Here is a 21,743-nt window from a genome sequence, read left to right as displayed (position 1 = left end):
AACCATTAGACTCTTGACTGAAAAGGGTAAATTCACTCAACCTCACTTCACTGTTGAAATGTTCCCACAACCTATGGACTCACTTTGAAAGATTCTTCATCTCACGTGCTCGATATTTATTACTTATTTATTACTATTATTTCCTTTTTTTACTTTTGTATTTGCACAGTTTGCTGTCTTTTTCACTCTGGTTGAATGCTCACGTTAGTGTGATCTTTCATTGATTCTTTTTTGGTTATTATTCTACTATGGATTTATTGAGTATGCCCAGAAGAAAATTAATCTCAGGATTGTATATAGTGACGTATATGTATTTGATAATAAATTTACTTTGAACTTAGAGTTAACTAAAGTGCAGCAATCTCCAGATTAATTAGGAAGATGAGAGCTGCTTGCAATATATCACCTGGATTATTTGCAGACCACCTCCACTTTTCTTTGGACCATTATTCACCATATTTCTATTCTACTGGGAAGCTTTCACTTCTATTTTCCTTTTCCTTGTCCCCTTCTTTTCAAGCTTGGTTCTCCTCCCTGTTCTGATGGTCTAAGCTCTTAAGGACAAATGAAATAGAATTTGGAGTAGGCCATTCAGCTGCACAAATCCACTCCACTATTAATGAAGAGCCTGTTCAATACTTTCCCTCAACACTTCTTTCCTGCACTGACTCCATGTTCTTTGACTCCTTTAATATTTAAAAGACTCTCAGTTTCTGTCTTGACTATACTCACTGATTGAGTCTCCATAAAATTTTCCATGGTGAAGAAAGTAGAACAAAGAACATCACAGCACAGTGCAAGCCCTTTGATCCACAATGTTGTGCTGATCTAATAACCTACTCTAAGAGCAATCTAAACTTTTTCTCCTATATGACCCGCAGTTTCTCTGTCATCCACGTTTCTATCCCTGCCAGGGTGTTCCACGCAGTCACTACTCTCTGAATAAAAAGCTTATCTCTGACATCCCCCCCCCCATACTTTCCATCAATCACCTTAAAGTTCTATGTCCTTGTATTAGTCATTTTTGCCCCGGGAAAAAGTCTCTGGGTATCCACTCGATCTATGCCTCTTTGCATCTTGTGCACCTCTATCAAGTCATCTTCCTTCGCTCCAGAGAAAAAAGCCCTAGCGTGCTCAACTTATCCTCGTAAGACATGCTCTCTAATCCAGACAGCATCCTGGTAAATCTCCTCTGCACCCCCTCTAAAGCTTTCACATCTTTCCTATAATGAGGTGATCAAAACTGAACACAATACTCCAAGTGTAGTCTATTCAGGGTTTATAAAGCTGCAACATTACCTCGTGGCTCTTGAACTTGGAAAAAGTCTCTTCTCATTTCTGTCCTGAATGGCCAGTGGCTTATTTAGAGAAGGGTATCCCTGGTTCTAGACACCAACCTGGGGAATTGTCATTTCATGCAATAAAAATCTGCTGGAGGAACTCAGTAGATTGAGCAGCATCTCTGGGAGGAAAGAAATTACTGACTTTCTGGGTCAAAACCCTACATCAGGACTTGATTCCACAAAAAATCATTCTACATTTACCCTGACCAGCCCAATAAGAATTGTATGTATTTTCAAGCAGTGTGCATGTGGCAAAATCTGCAAGAACGATCGCGGCTTGAAGATCCACCAAGCGAGGATGAAGTGTTTGGCGGGAGCAGGAGCAGCACAACGCACAGGTGTCCAACCTGGTGAGACGAAGGAGGGGCCAGGCCCGGAGTCACCCCATGGTGCCCGGAACCTCCAAGTGTTGCAAACTAATCCCTCTAACATGAAGTCTAACAGGAGGCGGATCAAATGGCCTGCAGCTAACATGACTTCACCGTGGAAGCAGTTTGATGAAGATGTTAACCAAATTCTGAAGGCAACGGCGAAGGGAGGGGTTGATAGGAAGCTGCAAGCCATGCAGCAACTGTCGGCAGGCTGGATGGAGAGTGAAGTGTCTCCCAGTGAGGTTGGTTGTAAGGGATTCGTAGCCCGTTCTTTAGTTGGAGCCTTCAGCATTTTGGGCATCGAGGGAGAGAGGAAGAGGAGAGCCATCCACAGTACCACTGATGCGGCAGAGAGGGCCTCAAGATGGCTGTGGCTCAAAAGGGGGGAGCCATGGAGTCATAAGTAGCTAGCCATCTGGACACAAGCTGGGGTCTGATCAGCCCTGGCTAGATCACCTGGAGGAGGTTGTATGATGATGAAAGACCCGAAACACCCGATGATTCCAGGAACATCACTGAAGATGTGTCCAGAAGCATCAATAGATGTATGTACACAGCTGCCCTCACTGTATTCAGTATTATAATCACAAAAGATACTGCAGATTAGGCAGCATCTTTGGAGAGGAATAAAGAATCGACATTTTGGGCTGGACGAAGGGTCTCAGCATGAAATGTTGACTGTTTATTCCTCTCCATAGATGGTGCCTAACCTGCTGAGTTCCTCCAGCATTTTGTGTGGGTACTCTACTGCTCATTTCTCCACGACCCACCCAGTGACAGATACATCCATGTGCCTGGACATTGAGTGAGACTGAGCTTTTTGACTGTTGATCCAACATAAGTATCTGCACACAAATCTAGCTAGTGACACTTCATTCATGGAATGTGGTCATCAATGGTATTGCCCATCCCCAAATACCCCTGAAGTATGGATGCAGTTATGAATCAACCGCATTGGAATTTCAGGAATCACTTATGGCCCAGACCAGATAAAGAGAACAGTTTTTTTTCTTGAAGGAAATTAATTAAACAGATGAGTTTTATAACAGTCTAGTGTTTTTTTTTTGCTTACCGCATTATTGAGATTAAGCTTTTTTTAAATGATTCCACATTTATTTAATTATTTCTGTTTAAATTCTCCATCACATCTCTGGAACAATGGTCCAGGACTCTAGATCAGGGATTCCCAATCTTTTTTATGCCATGGACCAATGCTATTAAGCAAGGGGTATGTGGACCCCAGGCTGGGAACCTCTGCTCTAGATGTTTGTGCAGTAACTTAACCACCATGCCACCATAACCCAATGGATTAAGAAGAAGTATTCTTATTCAGATAGTTAACATACTACGAGAACTTGACTGGGTGGATAAAGAGCAGCTGTACTCCATGATTGGAGAATCTAGAGCTAGAGGGTAATAGCTCAAGATAAAAGATTGACTATTTAGGACTAAGCTGCTTTAGAAATGTATTTATTGATTTGTTAACTCCTATTAATCTTCAGAATTATATACTCCAGAGTGCAATGGATGCCCTGTTATTGAGCCAGTGATCAATAGATTTTTGGGCACATTGGAAAACAAGAAATATGGGAATCAGGTGGGAGAAAGAATCGGCACTTAGTGAAGAGCAGATGTGAGGGGTTGAATGAATGAATTCTCATTTCTTTTTCCTATATTCTTCTGGTCAAACTGTGAATTACTCAGTCAAATTGGGTAGTGGATGGATGACCAAATATTGTCGAACCCCATTTTGCTCTTCTCTATCTGGACTTGTGATCTTATTTATTCTTGCTGTCGAGTTTATGCTTCAATAACAGCTGAGCAAATACTTTACTCAGTATTGGGACAGAGGGAAAATGGGATTGGAGATGCATGCATTAGAAACAAACAGTCAAAAAGGCTGTTGAGACAATGCACAATATATTTGCTCAACTGACACCAGCACTGAGAGGTTAACATTGTCAGGAAAGACTAAACAGGCTGGAGCTCTTTTCCCTGGAGAAGGCAAGGTTGAAAGGAGGCTAAAAGATCTTTGAGATTGTGAAGCAGTTCTGTAGAATAGGTGCATTAAAGATATTTCCAGTTGTGAGGGAGACCACAGCTTGGGGTCATTAATTATAACATAGTCAAAAATACAGGCAATCCAGAAGAGAACCAGAGAAGAAATTCTGTTTTCCTTAGCTGGTGTGGACTATAATCTATTCTAGACCACCAATGTGGTTGACTGTTAACTTCCATCTCAATTTGGGAACAATTAGTGATGGACAATAAATGCTGGTGCTGTCAGTAATGTCCACATTTTGAGAATGAACAAATTAAAAAATGTTGAGAAAGTGTAATTTTCTCCCATATGGATGAACTCCCATATGGTGAATAACACTGACACCATTTAAGGGAAAGCTGGATAAACACAAAGGGAAATGGGGAATAGAAGGAGATATTGATTGGGTGGCAATGGAGTTGTGTGGAACTTTACATAGACAGGCTATTAGCTGGTATTAATTTTATGTATCAGTCAGAAACTGATTCCTTGTTACCCAAAGACATTAGGACACTGTGGTGCATTATTGGACCCAACTATAACCCTTAGTTTGCCTTATTTTTCTAATTGTCTTTAGAGTTGAGGAAAATGTTTCCATTCATTAGATCTTTGTATTTGTGTTTCCTTTCCCGCGTAGCTCTGGTTTGATCCCTAAGAGACAAGCAGACAAGTGGATCATCCTCACCTATAGCCCCGTGCTGTTTCAGGCTATTTGCTTACAGCATCACTGTGAGCTCCATTCCTCTACTGAGTAGTTACAGATTCCAGCAAATGGTGGCTATGCATTGCTCATCCAGTTCCTCTTCCTACAGCCCACTATAACAGTAGAGACATCAATACCATTTGTATCAACTGCATGAAATCACATTCATTCTGACTCTTGACAAGAAAAAAGAAATCTCAAGAGGCCATCAACACATGGTTGAATTTAACAGGGTCAAGGATGTTATCATAACGAAAGAGGGAGAGGCAGTCATCTTGTCAGTGCAATTTCTCCAATGGCATGAATGTGGCAGGGTCTGCCTGTCAGAGAATATACCACAGAGAATGAAGTTGATCAATGTGAAGAGCAAAAATTGAGGTTGCTATTTCCTCTTAAGGTTTGACCTGAAGCCTCAGAGAATTAAACAAAAATATCCTGGAGCAATCTGAGAAGAATATTTTTGAGGCATTTAACAATAAATTATTTCAATTTGTTGGGAAAATATTAGAGATGGGGGCTGGAGACTAGTGACAGTGTTGGACATGAGTGGTCACACACTGATTGGAGCTGGGAAATACAGGGGGATAAGGAATGGTTTAGACAGCTGAATTCCCTCAGAATTACAGATACTTTCAGTGGCTACTTTATTAGGTAGGGGTTTACAGGGACACAAATCAAACACAGAAAAGTGAGACTGGCTCAGGTAGGCACCTTGGTTGGCCAGAGGGCCTGTTTTTATCCTCCATACTCAGTGGCCACTTTATTAGGTACACCTGTACAACTGCTTGTTAATGCAAATATATGATCAGCCAATCATGGGCTGCAAGTCAGTGCTTAAAAGCATGCAGCCACAGTTAAGAGGTTCAGCTGTTGCTCAGACTGAACATCAGAATGGGGGATGAAATGTGATCTAAATGGTTTTGACTGTAGAATGATTGTTGGTGCTAGATGAGGTGGTTTGAATATCTTAGAAACTGTTGATCTCTGAGGATTTTTGCACACAACTGTCTCTAGAGTTTACAGAGTGGTGTGAAAAGCAAAAAACATCCAGTGAGTGGCAATTCTGTTAATGATCTTGTCAATGAGAGAGGTAGGAGGAAAATGGCCAGACTGGTTCAAGCTGGTAGTAGAAGACCACAAACATACACTCAGTGGGCACTTTATTAGGTACAAGAGGTTCCTAATAAAGTGGCCCCTGAATTTATACGGAGAGTAGTTTATTCCCACAGGAAAGTTCAATACCCAAGGAGTTACCTGTACATCATTGAGGACAAATGAACATAGCATTCCCTGTAGAATGGAGATGCATCTACAGAGCATCTGTTTTATTGCCCTCTCATTTTTGATTGGAAACAGGACACCTGGAGCATTGTGCATTGAAAGGTTTGGAAATGATGGTGTGTGATGAATCGGAAGAATAAACGCTCCCATATTAGCTACTAGTGGATTTAACGAGCTTTCCTGTGCACTTAAAAACACGTCTCGAACTCTCAAACCAAGCCTGTGCTCATGTTTGCAAGCAGATTTTGGATTATAATCCTGTGCAAACTGGGCTCCCCTGGCGAATGCTAGTGTGTAATCGATGCTGACAGCAGGGTATAAATCAAACGTAGGCTTCAATTGTTGCCAGCAATCCCTGCAAATGCTGCTTTCAATAAAGTTTCCTTCGTATCCTAAATCTTGGCACTTGGGTGCTCATTACTCAGCTCACCACCGCTTCCTCTCCCATCTCAATTCCCTCCCTCCTGCGTGAGTCCATCAAATTGGTCAACAGATAGCAATTACTGGTCATAAATCTCAATTGCTGTGAGAGGTTGATGCATCACCTTTCAAATGTTGACTCATTAAGAAGATTGAACTCTTGGTCGAGGCTATTTTCAGAAGAAAGGAAAAGGAACAAGAGACTCGTGCATTTTACACCGCGACCAGCATCACATCCCGCCCCAATACTTCTGGGCTTATTTGATTTGCTCTCGCAATACAAGAAAGGTAAAAGAGCTCTGTTTAGGAAGAGAGTACGTCAGACATTCAGTTCTGTGCAAACCGGGCTGCAAACTGAACGCTGGATGAAGCCAGCAGAGCCAAGTCCACTGACAAAACTCCTCCCCACAGTCGGTTGGGACGGGCTCCTTATGAATTATTAAGTAGATTGGGCAGCTCATCATCTTGACTCCAGTACTCTCCGAGGCAGCGTTAACAGACAGCACAGTACTTCGTCAGTGGAGCTGACCGGGACCTATTGTGCAACAAGAGCGGCTTTGAAATAATATCCAAATGCCTTTAAGTTCCTCCAGTATGAAATGATTTTTGCATTTAACTCATTGCGATACATTCTTGTAAATCTTACAGAATTTTCACGCGTCAAAGCCGCAGGGGGAAAATAAAACATTTTTTTTTGTAATTTTGTTAGTTTGAAAACAAAAAAAAAATCGGCAGCTCCTTAACTGTGCCTTCATTCAGAATGCCGGTCCAGATATTTTGTACTATTTCCTTTGCGGCTGATGAGGACGAGGAGAAGAAAAGAGAGCAGAGTTTCGAGCAGTTTTCCGAGGAGGAAGAAGAAGATGATGAGGAGGGGGAGCAGCCACCGAACGCCGTCAGCTTCGCGGGCAGCACCACCCTGCACGGGATGAACCACATCTTCGTGGAGGGAGGCTGCGGGGTGCGCCAGGTGCTCTGGGGCTGCGCCTTCCTCTCCTCCCTGGCTATTTTCCTCTACCAAGTGATGGACCGCGTCATGTATTACCTGGAGTACCATCACGTCACGGTTCTCGACGAGATCGACAGTCACTTCATGTACTTCCCGGCCGTGACCCTATGCAACTTTAACCGATTCAGGCGCTCCAAGCTCTCTTATGCCGACCTCGAGCGCATCGGCCCGCTCATAGGCTACAGTAAAGGCATGGATGTCGGCTTCCAACTCGCCCAGTCCGGCGATAACGACAACTCTCTCCTCAGCATGTACGAACTGTTCAACAGGACCAGCCACCAGCTGGAGGATATGCTAAAAGAATGCAAATACCGCGCGCAAGAATGCGGCCCGGAAAACTTTACTGTGGTAAGGTCGAGTTTTACCTGAGGGAGATATTTCCCGACGTGGCTGGGACTTCTAGAGCTGTCACTTTTAGTCTGTTGTCATGTGCACATGTCCAGAGATGTATAGGTGCAATGAAAGTTCAGTTTATTGTTATGTGCACAAGTACATGTATGCATACGTACAATAAAAAAAACTTGCAACATCATTACAGGCACATAGCATCAACACGACATTCACAAGAAAACATGAATTATAGAAGAAAACACAATTAGAAGGAAGGCAAATTCCTTTTAGTGCAAAGTACTCAAAGTATCATTGTGTTGCTATACTAAGACGGTGATTAAAGCTGTGTGGGTCTGTTCAAGAAACAAATGTTTGTAGGAAAGCAGCTGTTCTTGAACCTGGTGGTGTGGGACTTCAGCCTTCTGTACTTCCTGCCTGACGGTAGCTGTGAGAAGATGGCATAGCCTGGGTGTTGGCCGTGTGTTATGATACATATTGCTTTCTTGAAGCAACACCTCATGAAGATACTACTGATGGTGGGGAGGAATGTGCCAGTGATGTATTGGGCTCCGTCTACTACACTGCAGCTTCTTGCACACATTTGAATTGCCATATCAGACCAAGATGCAACCAGCCTAGCTATTTTCAACAGCATCCCTGATACATAGACAACAAACAGAACATATTTTGTACATAAATTATATGAGAAGGTGGAGGGGGGGGGATGCTGCACAAGCAACACATTAGGCAATCACCTCTTGCACCACCATGAATTTCAGTTGTCTTTGCTTTTGCACCATAGACTTTTTCCACTGTCTGGTATTTCTGCCCTCTGTTGTCTGTACTTTTGTGTGTGATGTTGCTTCAAGCAAACTTTTCCATTTTACCTTTATCTCACCGTATTTGTGCACATGACAATAAACTTGACTTGGTGTTAGTGCAAAAACGATCGTGGTCTGAGACAAGTCCGTGGAAGTACAAGAGGTTGCCCGTAGTGTTCCATTGCTGAGGTGCAGGTCGGTTCAAGAACCTGATGATTGTGGGAAAGTAGCTGTTCCCGAACCTGTTGGTGTGGGACTTCAGGTTCCTGTACCCCCTGCCTGATGGTAGCTGCGAGAAGATGGCAGGGATTCTTGATCGATGCAGTGCCTGCTGTAAATACTGTCAATGGTGGGAAGAGATGGACTTGGCTGATTTCACTACACTCTGCAGCCTCTTGCACTCCTGTCTAACTTGTTGCCTCTGTTCTTGAGGCCTGAGTGTAACTTGCAGAGCTTCCTAAACGTTTGGTAATTAGTTTATTGTTGTCATCTGTACATATAGTGCGAAGCTTTTGTTTCTGTGCCATCCAGACAGATCACACTGTACACAAGTACATCAAGATGGTAAAAGTGAAAACAAAGTGCAGAATATAGTGTTCCAGTCACAGAGTGTGGTGCAGGTAGACAAATAAATTGCAAGGGCAACAATGCAGTAGATGGGGAGATCAAAAGTTCATAGTATGAGAAGAATTGTCCATTGTTCAGTGGGGAGTTGTCTTTTAGCCTGGTGATATATGTTTTCAAGCTTTTGTATCACCTGCCTGGGGAGGTGGAGTGGTCTTTGATTACAATGGCCACTTTCCCAAGGCAGTTGGAAGTGTAGATAGCAGTGGAGGGGAGGTTGGTTTGTGTGATGGATTAGACTGTGTTCACAACTCTGCAATCCCTTGTGGTCTTGGCTGTAGCAATTGCCATACCAAGCTGTGATATATCTGGATAGAATGCTTTCTATGGTGCATCTGTAAAAATTGGTGAGGGTCAACGGGGACATGATAAATTTTTGTTGTGAAATGTGGTGAAGGGTTTCTACCACTTCTATATCATGAAGAACTTTTTTAAAAAAAATTGACCCTCTTAAATTTATTACCTCCCATTCTCCCCCCCCCCACAAAATTTGGCAAACTGAGATTCCCTTCTCTTGGGATGTAGTTTCAACTTATTTTCAAAAACAAAGTCTTGAGTTAGGTGGATGGCAGGTGCCTCTGTACTGCAGCTAAGTGGGTTTTCCTCTGATTCCCACAACAGCATATTTGTGAACTGCAAGATCCCACATTGCGATAGTGAGAGTATTTGAGTCAAGTACAATAACATTTAAAAGACACTTGGATAGATACGTAGATAGAAAAGCTTAGTTGCATATGGGCCAAACACAGACAAACAGGACTGGACAAGCATCTTGGTCAGCATGGATGAGTTAGGCTGAAGGACCTGTTTCCGTGCTGTATTGCTTTATGGCTCTGAAGCAGGGGGTCCCAACCTTTCTTATGCCATGGACCAATACCATTAAGGATGGGATCCATGGACCCCAGGTTGGGGACCCCTGCTCTAAAGTGGCCTGTTTTAATACTTTGAGGGTGGAAAATAATTGGCCTGAGGATAGTTTAGGGACATCTCTAACACTTGAAAACAGCAAATACTAGAAACACTCAGCAGTTCTGGTGGAGAGAGAAACGGTTAACATTTCTGGTCTGTGAGCCTTCGTCAGAACTGGGAGAGTGAATGTCTCACAGACCTAAAATGTTGACTGTTCCTTTTTTTTCATAAATGCTGCCTAACCTGCTGAGGGTTTCTAACATATGCTATTTTTGTTTCAGATTTCCAGCATCTGCATCTTCTAAAGTTCTTTGAAATAGTGCCATGTTATATGACTTGAGAGAGCTGAGGGAGCCTTGGGTTAAGATCTCCTTCAATAAATGTCAGCTCCAGCAGTGTGGCACTGGAGTGTCAGCATTGATTATGTGAGGCAGAGTTTTTGATCATTGGGTGGGAAGATCCCTCTAGAGTGCCCGCTTGCTTTGTCCCAATTAAACTCTTTCAATTTCTTTAGCTCAGCTGATAGCCAGGGCCAGATGACTACTGCTCATTTGCCTGATTGCTTGTCGTTTGTGACATTGGCACTCATTGGAGGTGAGGATCAAGCACCACCTCATGGTATATTCCCCACTTCCCCCAAGATGTGTATTTTATTACCTAAATAATAGTAGCAACACGGTGAAGCTAGGAGTTTCCCTCTGTGAAAGCCGCCAGCATTGCAAGGCTGGAGTGGACAAATTTTCTTAGAGGAACAAGCTCGATGAAAGGAGATGGTAGATAACTCATCTGTTTCCAGTCGTATCATAGCACCAGAAAGGATGCCAAATGTTGAAGCTCAAGTTTTTAGGTTCTTTGATCTTATTTCAAACTTTGGAACTTCTGCTTATTTGTGACTTATCCTAGGTGACTGATCTGATGGTATGGGAAGCAATAGATGTGCAAACGTATTTCTTTTAGTCAGTAGCTTGCTCTGAGTGAAAAGGTCATGAGATCAATACTTTGAAGATTTGAGCTCATAATCCAGGCTGATTCTCTAGTGCAGTGCTGAGGGACTGTGGCTGCCTTTTCAGACCAGGCAAACTACAAACTCTTCAGAGTTAATGGTAAAAGATCCCATGGTTTAATTTTTGAACGCAAGCAGGGGAGTTTCCCTGTATCTCTGGTTATGACTCGCTCGCAACCAATATTGTAGTTGTTATTACCTTGCAGTTGTGAGAGCTTGCCCTGTGCAATCGGACTATATTTCCTAATTAACGGTGAATAAACTTGAAAATTATTTTGGGATATTCTGAAAAGGACACGAACAATGCTATGGAAATTTTTTGTTAGCACGCCATTTGTCCCCATTCTTTAACTTTTAACTGTTACAATGATCTCTCTATTTGCTTTGCTCCTCTGAGAATTTGTTATGCCGATAGCCAATCATCTTTATTTTTGTGACTACCTGGATGTATGGTCAGTTTCAATAGCAGTATTCGACCCGAAGTCCCTACAAAGGACCGTGAGAATGGTCGAGAGGATCATAGGGCTCTCCCTACCATCCATCGGGGGCATCTATCAGGAGCGCTGCGTATTATCAAGTATCCCACCCATCCATCAAGCATCCTCTTTGATTTTCTACCATCAGGCAAGAGACTCAGATGCATTTAAAAACAGGAACAGTCAGGATGGGAAACAGCTTCTTCCCTCAGGCTATTAGGCTTCTGAACTCCCTGACATATCCCATTCAAAGTGTCACCAGTTAATGTGTTCTGTACCTTACAATATTTAATTTATGCACGTTTATGTGTAATTTATCTGTAGATTTCATCCTTACGTACAATAACTTGGAAAAGTACTACTGTGCTTTACACCCTGGTTTGGAGAAACATTGTCTCGTTTGTCTCTATACCTGTATATAGTTAAATGACAATAGACTTGACTGGCTGAGATACTACAGCTGAGCTGAGAAATTTGAGGCATTACTCAGTACTACCTCAAAATGTCATACCTTCTGCTTGGAAATATCATGGGTGCAAATGTTCCTTTTAATGGGGTATCGAGAATTTGGTGGGGTGAGAATTTGTCATGAGTTATTCCTGGCTCTTATCTTTGTGATCAGCCACAAGGAAGGGGATTTAATCTTGTGACTGAACATCTGCTCTGGGGACACCTGAACTGTTTCTGTGGAGCCCAGGGACATGCTGGGTGTGTAAACTACCCATATATAAGCACAACCCAATGTCTTATGATTGTCTAAAAATAGAATAAGGTCTCAAGTGATGGGAATCACCAACAGTGGAGCCGTGCAGGGAGCTGATCTCTTCAGGCTTGTGGTGTTCTCTGACATCCGTAAGGAGGCTGGAACCTGTGAGCTGGGTTCTATTAGTTGCAACTTGCTAAGTCTAACTGGAAGAACAACTCAATCATCACATTTTTGTATAAAAAGTACTCGTGCGAATCATAAGTTGTGATGCTTTCACTGTGCTGACCACTTGTGGTCACATTGGTAACCACTAAGGAATTTGCTGACAGTATATTACCTGCTAAGCTCCAGTCTCACGTAACAAACATTTTGCCACCTCCTATAATGGCACCTTTGAAATCCTGCAGCTGTTTTAATTGATAATAGGATGCCCATATCTCTGGGGAATCTGGAATTTATTGTCAGTTCCTGCTTGCCCTTGGGGTGGTGCTGAGTTGCTTCCTTGAAGTACTGAATTTATTTTAAGGAATAACTGGCAGTGCCATTAGGTAGAGTGTTCCAGAATTTAGACCTTAAGACGGTCAAAAAGTAACAACACATTTCCAAGCTAGGGTTTTGCTGCTCCTGCCCTTCTAGTTGGTACAGGTCACAGGCTGGCAGATGTTGTCAGAGTAACTTTGGTGTTTTTTTTTAACATGGTACTACTTCCAGCCACAATGACCACCATTTCTTCTCTCCCCCCCCCCCCCACCCCACCCCCAGGATGCTGATAGTGGGGGAGTCTAGGACCAGAGGGTACAACCTCAGAATACATGGACATCCCTTTAGGAGGGAGGTGAGGAGGAATCTCTTTAGCCAGAGCATGATGGTGGAGTTCATTGCTACAGATGGCTGTGGAAGATGCTGGGTAGATCTAAAGCGGAGGTTCTTGATTAGTAGCAGCATTCAAGGTTACGAGCAGGAGAATGGGTTTGAGGGAAAATAAATCAGTTTTGATCAAATGGCAGAGCAGTCTCTGGGCCAAATGGCTTAATTGGGCTCCTATGTCATTTCGTCTTAAGGAAACTAGGTGTACGCTGCAGCCGTTCTGCCCGAGTGCTGGAGGGGATGAGAGTTCATGATGGTGGATAGGGCTCTAGTCAAGTTGTCCAGCTTTCTGAATGCTGTTGCAGTTTCTCCCATGCAGGCCATTGAAGAGTATTCCATCACACTCCTTTGTATTTACTGTATATGGCTGGTTCAATCAAGTTTCTGGCTAATGGTGACCTCCAGGATGTTTACGATGGGACTCTTACCATAGCCATAGAAAGGAAGATTGTTGGTCTTGTTGCCTGGCACTTGAGAAATATGAGTGTTACTTTTTCTCAATCTATAAGAATAGATGCTTTTACGATACAAAGTATAAGCACATGATTGGGCATTCAGTTCAAATCAAACCACTTTACTACAAAATCACTGTCTAATAAGAAAAATATTTAGTACAAATAGCTTCAGCAGAGGATAGAGCACTTAGAATGGTTACACTTAGGAATTAGAAGCAGGGAAGGCATACAGTCCCTTGAGGCACAGGATCAGCCTTTCAATATCACTGTCCTGCCTAATCCTCATCATCTTTGATCCCTTTTATTGTCCACAAAATATTTCAGTGATCGTGCATCTTTAACCCTAAGGGACAGAGAATCCCAAAGATTCAGGACCCTTTGAGAGAAGTAATTTCTCAGCTCAATTTTAAATGCCTGACACCCCCCACCTCCCCCCCCCCCCATATCCTGAGACAGCTCCCTTGTCTGGATTATCTAGCCAGAGGAAAGAGCTTCTTGGCATCCATTACAAAAAGCTTGAGGAACTCAGCAGTTCAGGCAGCATCTGTGGTGGGAAGTGGACGGTTGATGTTTTGGGTTGAGATCATTCATCCTTCCAGGTGAAGTGCCTCAAATCAAAAGGTCAGCAATTCCTTCAAACCCTTCCCCACCCCTCACCACAGATGGTGTCTGACCCATTGAGTTCCTTCTGCTTTTGTGTGTTGCTCCAGATTCCAGCACCTAAAATCTCGTCTCCTCAGCATCCATCTTGTTGATCCCCATCAGAATTTTTTGTCTCAATGCAATCATTTTTTTTCTTCTAAATTCTAGTGACAATCTGTATTGGATATCTCTTTGAAAGTACTTACATGGGCTGAATGGCCTTTGTGTTGTACCATACTTTGACTGTGTGATCTCTCCTTCAGAGGATGCTCACATTCTTCCAAGGATGAAGCATAAATCTTTGATATGACTTCCTCCTTTAAATTTCCTGTTTCTCATGTACGTTTCTCCATCCTGCCTGTTGTTTTTTTTACCCCTCCCCACCCATTAGCTACCAGTGTTACTTGTTTAATGAAGTTTTCCCTTGTTGCTTGAACAGCTGTGAGCTCCGCTACACTTGGTTGCTATAAAAAGCAGTGGGCCTGTCTCAACTGAAAACATGCTGCCAGCCTGCAGAATATATTGCTGACAAGTAATATTGGGTTGTTGTCACCCATGAGTGCTTGTGGCAGATCTGGTTAGTGATGATCTGGTTAGGTACCGATTCCATTCTAAAGGAAGTAAACTCGTTTGCCACTTTATTAAGTACACTTGTAAGTTAGTACAAATATCTAATTGGCCAATCATGTGGCAATAACTTAATGCATAAAATCATGCCGACATAGTCAGGAGGTTCAGTTGTTATTCAGATCAAACCTCAGAATGGGGAAGAAATGTGATCTAAGTGACTTTGACTGTGGAATGATTGTTGTTGCCATACAGGGTAGTTTGAGTATCTCAGAAACTGCTGATCTCCTGGGATTTTTCACACACAAGTCTCTAGAATTTACAGAGTTGGTACAAAAAACATCCAGTGAGCATTTCTGTGGGTGGAAGCACCTCATTAATGAAAGGGATCAGAGCAGACTAGCCAAACTGTTTCAAGCTGACAGGAAGACTATGGTAACTCAAATAACCATGTTACAATGGTGGTGTGCAGAGGAGCATCTCTGAATGCACAACACATTGAACCTTGAAGTGGATGGGCTACAGCAGCAGAAGACCATGAGCATACATTCAGTGGCCACTTTAGGAGGCACCCAATGAAGTGGCCACTGAGTGTATTTCCTGGCTATTTCAAGAGAAGTTGTCATTCCTTGGTGTTTCTTTGCATGTTCTTCTGGACAAAAAGGATGAAAGAATTGGCATGTCATGGCCCTCTAATCTCCCCGCCAAATGATTACTTTGAGGCTGGTTGCTTTTTTTCTTCTGGATGACTGCAAAGGCTTTGTGCCATTTTCCGTTGTCTGGTGTTTGACTGGCACCAGTAGAAATGCTGCAACAGGGCACCATGGAGGCAATTTCAGATGAGGCAATATCTAATATAAGTTACTTCTCATGTAGTGGGTAGTAGGAGAATGGGCACGTGAAAGAGAATGGTATAGGGGACATTGTGTCCTTTTGTTTATTGTAGCTCAGTTATTGTGGCAGCATGTGGTCATGCACTGGCTCTGGTATAATCTTGGAGATGTTCTTAGAGCAAGTGAGGAACAAGTGGCTCTAATTCTTCTCCTATAGATAATGGGTACTCTATCATAGTGTGGACAAGTGGCAATGCAAGTAAATCCCACCACCTAGGACCAGGCTGCAGTGCAGGGAGAATTCATTGGAGGTTCAAGGTAAGAAACTCCAAATAAGTTCTACTCTGCAGAGCCCAGCAGCAGCAACTTTTCCCTTTCCACTCTGTTGAAATAGGATGAGAACCAGCAGGTCCCTTGCTGCAGGTTCTTCTGCTTGTAACTGCATTTTCAATGCCAAGAGAAACCCTCACATTCTATCCTGACCTTGAGTCCTTTGGCTCAGCATGGACTCTTGTGCTAAACTGGCCCATTTCTCTTTTTAGCAGTCACATGTCTGTACCTGTTCTTCTTGTAGGGGAATATAGTACCTTGTAGGTAAGTGGTCTGGCTCTGTGCACTCATGATAATGAAGGGGGCAGCCATCCATTCAACTGGCAGAGCAATGGCCAGGCTAGAGGCCAAGCACACCTGAGCCTTTGGATATCTTCCTTTCATCTATATTTTACACTCATCATGGTGTTGGAGCTGAAACTTTCTTATTGCTTTCCCGTACAATGTTCAGAATGCCTTTTCTGACCTGTTGCAGGAAAGTACCAGATGTATTCAGCCTGATAACTTTAGTAACAAGAGCCTCCATTTCATAACAGCAACATAGAACAAAATTTGATATCAAGCCCAAAGCAGTAGGATTTCAGGAGTTTGTTAAAAGAAGGTATAATAGGTAGAGCTTGGGTCCCAGGCAGTGGAAAGCACCATTACAATGGTTGATTAAAAATCAGGAATAAAGTTGATGTGCAGAAGACCTAAATTGGGAGGGGGTGTGAAAAGAAGGGAGGTCACAGAGACATTCGAAAATGGGAATATGCTTTGGAAAATCTTAGTTTGAGGGGTTCAGTGTAGTTCAGCAAGATGGGTGGTTGGCAAATAGGACATGGGTGGCAGGGTTTTGAATTACTTGAATTTTGTGTAGAATGAGTTTGGTCAGCCTGCAGTAAGTTGCATTATTTGTTTAGGGAGTAGGAAGGGCATAGTCGAAGTCTACTCATTGAGGGGACTGCCTGGTCTGACGCTGTCATTGCCATGTTTATGTCAGATGAGTGCAACCTCAGAGTAGTCAGAGGCATTGAGTGGGAATGGGGGGTGGCCACGATGCAAAGCATTCTAGAAACTTGGATAGTGAACACTGTTGTGAAGTATTGATAACATTGCTGATATCCCCTGTAACTCATTAATTTACTCAGAGGTAAAGGCATTTTTGAACTTGGTGGTTGGCCAGGCTGTTAGCTGCGGCTATTGGTGTGGGCTTTGTGTTCTCAAGGAACCATGGGCTCCTTAGCCATTTTTCATTGGAGAGCTGTGTCTGATTGAATCTGAGGATTGATCTAAGTTTGCATCCTTCCCACTGGTCTCCTCAGGTGCACTTCCGACGTCCTCTTTATAAATGACATTCCCAGAAGAGTCACCGCAATAGAAGAGTTCAAACATTGCTTCTGTAAAATTTTACAAGTGCTGTGAAGTGTACATGCAGCTAAATGACACAATGAAAATCTTTGGTTGAAAGAAATTTGGGAGTCCTTGGAATACTGCTTGAAACGGTTGCCCTCTGGCTTGTATCATCCACAGTTCGTAGGCTCACCAGAATCTGCTGATAACTACGTGAGCAGAGGCAAAAATTATCTTGGTGATCTTCACTAAATCTCACGTCACCTATAAATTTCAACAAAATGAGAATAGCTTGGTTTAGCATATCTGTTCTCCACATCAGTTCTGTCCAGCTACCTCCCTGTCCTCTGACATAAACGGGGTAATAACTGAGATGAAAATCATTCCCAGAATTTCCTGATTAAAATATCAACTGAATTTTAACACTTTACAACTAACTAGATAATAATCCAGTGAAAGTGGAAGCCAGCACTATTGATGTCACTTTAGTAAGGAAGAAAACTTATTGTGATACAGAAGGAGGCTATTCAGCGCAATTGGTCTATGCTGTCCACCAGCAGAGTCATCTCATCTTTCGTGCACTTCTGCATCTTATTTTCTCAACTCCCAATTAATTTTTTTTTTGCCATTTGCACATACTAAGGGTATGAATAGTAGCCGGTTAATCTGAATCTTGTCTGATAGAGGAACAGGAGTGTGATTCGGCTCTTGTCACTTGTTAGACCCTGACTTGTGCATTATGTCAGCAGGAGTCTGTGAATAAACATTTCATCTCTATTGGGAAACATTCCTGGAAGTGCCATCAACAGCCCTGCTCCATGTTCCTTGCTCAATGTCTGTCTGGTGGTGCATTTTCCTGTACCCAATTGGAAAGCTACTTCATTGTTGATATGGTTGTCTGTCAAATGACCTTTGATCCTAGTTCTGATATTTTGTTAGTGTTAATGATTAAGTGTATAAAGTCATGAGGAGCATCGATGGATGCATTCCCAGAGCTGGTATCAGGAACTAGAGAGCATACAGCAGGTTTAAGGTGAGAGGGGAAAGAAAGAATGAACAAGAACTTGCACATCTATTTTTAATATGATACACGTGTCAAATGAGCTGGCAGAGGAAGTGGTTGAGGTGGGTACAATAGCATCTTTTAAAGGACACTGGGTGTAGATGTGTCTCTACCAAAGGAGGTGTAAGGTGCTCCTTCCCTCTACTAGTCTGCAGGTCACCCTTAGGCAAGGTGTAGCACCTGCTTACCCCGCCCCCCCCACCCACCCATCAGGGTCACGCGAAGCTATGGGTGCAGGTGGTGGATGGCGTATGAGCAGCTGGTGCATAGCACAGTTCCTAATTATGCGGCCACTGATGCCAGGCAGACGATCTCAGAAGAGTATTGATAGTGGCTGGGGTCACCCATCTTGTAAAGGCACGGCCCAGAAGAAGGCAATGGCAAACAACAGGAATTCTGCAGCCGTTGGAAATTCAAGCAACACATATCAAAGTTGCTGGTGAACGCAGCAGGCCAGGCAGCATCTCTAGGAAGAGGTACAGTCGACGTTTCAGGCCGAGACCCTTCGTCTAGTCCTGATGAAGGGACTTGGCCTGAAATGTCGACTGTACCTCTTTCTAGAGATGCTGCCTGGCCTGCTGTGTTCACCAGCAACTTTGATGTGTGTTACTAGAAGGCAATGGCAAACCACTTCTGTAGAAAAATTTGCCAAGAACAATCATGGTCATCGAAAGACCATGATCGCCCATGTCACATGACATGACGCATAACAAACAAGATAGAAAAGGTTTAGAGGGATATGGGCCAAATTCTGGCAAATGGGACTAGCTTGGATGGGCATCTTGATTGGCATGGATGGACCAGTTGGGCTGAAAGTTCTGTTTTCATACTGTATGACTCTGACAATATTAAGATGTCATGTTTCTGTGTCTATTGGTGTTGAAGTGAATTGTCTTTAATTCCCAGCAATCACAGGGCAGCTCTGGAGCGTTAGCAAAATGGAAGCTAGGAAATGACCCTATATTATTATGCTCGAAAGAGAAATGTTTGCAAGGGGTAAACTGGTCCTTCATTCTTTTCAGACTTCCTATTATTTTCTCTCTCAGCACTGCAGTGGAGCATCAGCCTCAATTATGAGTCCAAGTCAGCCGCAACGTGCTGAATCCAATATTAGCCAACTGAGTTGAGATAGATTACACAGGCTGCAATTCACCACGGAATCACAGTGACCTACAGCATTTCATCATGCGTAACCATATTTATGGCTTCAATCCATTCTCAATCTGATGAGTTTAAGTGAAAATTGGATGCTTGTGAGAGAATGGGGAAGTGGAAAGATGTCCAGAAAATCTGAGATGCAAGAGTATAGTCCTGATGTAAGGACTTGACCCAAAAATTCAACAATTCCTTCCACCACCCATAAATGCTGCTCGACATACAATCTTTCTGCAGCAGATTGTTGCTCCAGAAAATCTGAGATTGGGTGGATGGAATGCAAGGAGACATTTGATATTTGACTCAACTCTGAGGTTTGAGAGTTTATTTGATTTAGATGATTTTTTGTTCTAAGTGTCTCATGTAGTTCCAAGGAATGGATCAACTTCAGCTTTCTGAATTAATATAGCATGAATTATCTTCAATTAGGGCCCATTGCATTTACTCTATTGTGGAGAGAGGGATGATTCTGCTACTCTCTCAAGGATTTCCAGCTTCCCATCTTCTGATCTGTTAAGTGCAGTTGGATTTTAAAATCAAGACCTCAGGGTAAGGAGTCAGTGTACCTTGGATGCTAGCATTTAACATTTTCCAGGATATGATGCACTTGCTGTTTTTTGAAATACTTTATATTTGCAGCAATAACATGCAAAATGGCATTGAGGAAATCAATGGAGAGAAACTTGGGAAGGTGACTAAAGGGTTTGCCAGCAGTGTGGGAGCCAGGAGGGCTTTAGTAAGAGGCAACAAGGGGGGAATGATAGGTTTGGGAAGAGATTGGGAGACATAATGACTGGAAGATTAGCAGACTCACAAAAACACTATAGGTTAGGAGAACAGGGTGTGTTTCCAGTGCAATCAGTCCTAACATTAATAAATATTGAACATTAATATGAAGAATTTTATTAACGAATACTTTGACGCTGATGAGAAAGACACTTAATCTCGTTGCATAATTAAGTCTAAAAGTAATTTGTTTAAAGGAAAGCAATTTGGTTATAATTTGTGGAGGTTGTAGGTACTGAGCTATTTCAGACTTTGATCTTGTATTTCTAAACTAGACTTTCAGGAATGTGAAGTGATTAAATAAAGTTTATAAAATGAATGGTGCTGAGAAGGCAGTGTGGTCCTGAAACATCAAGACCTAGAACTTATGTTGTGTGCAACATTCATGCACACCGGGCAACAGAATTTAATTGAGGAAACTAAATCTGGAACTTGCCATATGTTTGACAATGGGTTCCAGATCCTCGGTGCACATGGCACACCTACATACAAAGGTACCCAGACAGACACACATGGTGCACCAAAGAGCATACAATACACAATTTGATGCCACTTCCAGATTTCACTTGAGCTCCTGTAGCCTTTGAGCAGTATGCACTACTCTCACAGACCTGAACGTGAAAGTATTTTTTAGCCCGTCCTGATGGCCCTGCCCATGGCTTGCTTGACGAAATGCTGCTGTTTCCTCTGTCTGACAAGTAAGTAGACCCCGCCTGTCGGGTCAAACATTTTTGTTCCTCCTCAGATGTTTAACTGACAGTTCTAATTATACTTCATGTTCTGGAGTGGGCTGAAAGTTTTGATGCATTGCTAGTGGTGGCCACATTGGTCCATTTATCATGAAGGTAGTTCATGGTTCTTTGAATAGGACTTCATATCGTAGCTTAGTATATAAACCAAAAAATTCATAAAGCTCGATTAAATTTTGCTTTTATTGACAAAGCAAATATGAGGGTATATTGCGGATTCAGATTTATCACGTGTACATCGAAACATACAGTGAAATGTGCCATTTGCTCTACGAATCAACGCAGCCAAACATGTGCTGGGGCATCCTAAAAGTGTCACCACACATTCCAGCACCAACATAGCACGCCTGCAATGTTGAGCAGAGCAAAACAACCCCCTTTCCCACCCCTCACACAGACATGCCCTCCCACCCCCAAGACAGGCTTGGCCCTAGACTTGCAGACACCGGGCCTTCAACCTCCAGTCCCTGATCTGGGCTTACAGCCTCTACCTCTGGACTTGCTGACTTCAATCTGAGATCTTTTCTCTCAGTCTCATGTTTGATTATTTCCAAGGAGTCACAGACTTTGAACCACAGTATTTGCTTGATGACAAACTCTGTTGATGGTGTCACATATTTCCAAGATGGATGTCAGGGCAAATCATTGAGCAAGCATGAACTGTCACTGTCACCTTGTCCTCTTCCTAGTGGCGGTTTCTAATTCATTGATTTGACTTGTTCTGTTATCTGAGTTAGGACCAGATGTGCTAAAGCTCAGGATGATTAGGCAGAGGGATGGTGGTGTAGAGTGGTGAAGATTTGCTCTTCCCTTGTGTAAGATTTGCTTCTCAATATTCCATTAACATTATTCAATCTAAGCCATTAACAGAATTAAAGCTACAGTATGCTATTGAGCCAGTGGATTAGTGGGGTGAGCATGCAGCGC

The 21,743-nt window shown here is 42.8% G+C and overlaps 1 protein-coding gene across 2 annotated transcripts in view; it reads left to right on the top strand.

The window, feature by feature from the left end:
• Positions 1 to 21,743, top strand: part of asic1b (acid-sensing (proton-gated) ion channel 1b) — a 928,708-nt gene that overhangs the window by 613,309 nt on the left and 293,656 nt on the right. Inside the window, exon 1 of one of the 2 annotated variants that reach the window (XM_072248708.1) lies at positions 6,920 to 7,516. The exons of the other annotated variant lie outside the window; for it this stretch is intronic. Coding sequence (XP_072104809.1) covers positions 6,920 to 7,516 — 597 coding nt within the window. Of the gene's footprint in view, positions 1 to 6,919; positions 7,517 to 21,743 lie in introns of those variants that run through there. 2 annotated transcript variants of the gene reach the window in all.

This window comes from Mobula birostris, chromosome X, assembly GCF_030028105.1.
Source record: "Mobula birostris isolate sMobBir1 chromosome X, sMobBir1.hap1, whole genome shotgun sequence".
Lineage (NCBI taxonomy): Eukaryota > Metazoa > Chordata > Chondrichthyes > Myliobatiformes > Myliobatidae > Mobula > Mobula birostris.
The sequence above is the reverse complement of the archived record's forward strand: the minus strand, read 5'-3'. Positions and strand labels throughout refer to the sequence as shown.